Below are 1,788 nucleotides of genomic sequence, written 5' to 3'. Positions count from 1 at the left end.
CTTTCAACCCTCCCAACATAAAGCTATTCTAGACATCTTCTATGTTGAATCAAAGTTTACTTAGAGGCTGTCTACTTTCCTTTCACTTTCTGTCATTTAGTAACTCTTCTTCTTTAGCATTTACCCTTCTCCTATACCTACAGAGAAGGTTCACAACCTTCCTCAACCTTCAGTTTCTTCTGATAATCCCTCACATCCAGCTCTTTTAGCACTCTTTTGTAGAACCAGCTACAAGGAGACAAAGGAGACTAGAAGTTCTCCCTTGAACCTGCAAACCTAAATCCAAATCTCAAACACAAGTGCAGTTATCCCCTGGGAAGAGAAAGAGCTCTCACATTAACTAAATTGAGAACCAGAAATGAGGACATATTTCTGCACACTTAAATTTGGGAACAAACAGGTTCAAGCACACAGTATTTAAAATGTTTGGTACAAACTGTTCTCAGCAGAATCATTACACTGAACAGCAAAGTCAGGCCAGAAAAGACACTGGAGGTCTGAAAAAAACCACTACCACCCAAAAACACCCACAACAGAAATCCAGATTTCCATCCTCTTCTCTGCCACCATCTTTCTAATAACACCTCCATGGCTTCAGATGAGACAGACACGGCCTAAGAATAATGTTGATCAAAAAAAAACCTCCATAAAACTCACAGTGCTAAAAAACCCTACAATTAAAGGTCTATACCTTAATTATACTCATGCTTGTAGTGATACAATGCTGTAACAGGCTTTAAAGTCTAGCTTTAGCTTTCAACATACCAACATTTATCAAGTGGCAATGTTAGCCAGCAAATATGCTCATCACGAGTAAACATAACAGACAACTGCCTGCAGCCCAACACCATTAATACCAAATGCTTTAAGTGTAAGCACCACTAGGCAACAAGTGCAGACAAATGCTACATTCATGCTACCTGTGAAGATAAACCAAAACATCCCAGAGACCCCAATTCATCTGCTGTACTAAAAGTGAAACTTTGATCTCCAGGTCACATATAAACAAGGAAAAAAGGGACCTCAGAAAAGACAAAAGCGAATCCGCCAATATTGGATAGTGCCTCACTCACAAATAGGACATCCTTTAACAGAAAGCAATTAAAAGTCACTTCGTCTCTAAATTAGCATCAGACTTGCCAGAAAGTTAATTCATTTCTCCACATTACAGTAAGAGACAACATCAATGTTTGAAGTACAAGTCTGATGCTGTACAAGAACACACTCACGTTCTCTATGAATTGCGTATTGGACAACATAAGAAAGTCATTGAAGACATTGTGAAGGCGACAGTCTGTGGCTTTTGTTTCATTAATCAATCCATCCACTTGTTTTTTGATTTCATGAGTCCTGGAAATGGTTTGCTGCGAGAACTCTTGTAGAAACTGCAGAAGCTGTTGACAACAGAGGAAACCAACAGTCAGCATCTTTTTCCTTTTGGCAGGCAGAATTGATCTCACACTTCAACTGAGCACCAGAGTAAGCGGAGTTGAGACTGAAGCATGCACACATACACACACACCCAGGACCGAGTCTCAGCTTACTCTGTTTCCACTTCATTCTGCATCTCCTTTCAGGCCAACTCCTCTTGTTAGCTTCCTCGCCAAACCAGAGGGTTAAAGCAACAGGCCCTGTCCAGGGCTGAACTTCCCATGTTCCCCTGAAGGGTCCTGGGGGGCTCGAGAGGCTCAGGAGACAAGGAGGGAAGGAGGCAGGGAGGGAGGGAAGGCAGGGAGGAAGAGAGGGAGGGCAAGGGGGTAGATAGGGAAGGGATGCAGGCAGGCAGGG

At 42.4% G+C, this 1,788-nt stretch overlaps 1 protein-coding gene across 1 annotated transcript in view; it reads right to left on the bottom strand.

Annotated features, from left to right (window-relative positions):
* The window catches only part of LOC103798076 (WASH complex subunit FAM21-like), a gene marked incomplete at its 5' end in the record, with an annotated part of 34,260 nt that extends 32,866 nt beyond the window's left edge, over positions 1 to 1,394 (bottom strand). Inside the window, one exon of the mRNA XM_009070319.1 lies at positions 1,230 to 1,394. Within this exon, the coding sequence (XP_009068567.1) occupies positions 1,230 to 1,394 (165 nt within the window). The remainder of the gene's footprint in view (positions 1 to 1,229) is intronic.
* Positions 1,395 to 1,788: the final 394 nt, after the last annotated feature.

The sequence above is a fragment of the Acanthisitta chloris genome, unplaced genomic scaffold (genome assembly GCF_000695815.1).
Source record: "Acanthisitta chloris isolate BGI_N310 unplaced genomic scaffold, ASM69581v1 scaffold39132, whole genome shotgun sequence".
In the NCBI taxonomy this organism is placed as follows: domain Eukaryota; kingdom Metazoa; phylum Chordata; class Aves; order Passeriformes; family Acanthisittidae; genus Acanthisitta; species Acanthisitta chloris.
This window is presented reverse-complemented; position numbering and strand designations above follow the sequence as displayed.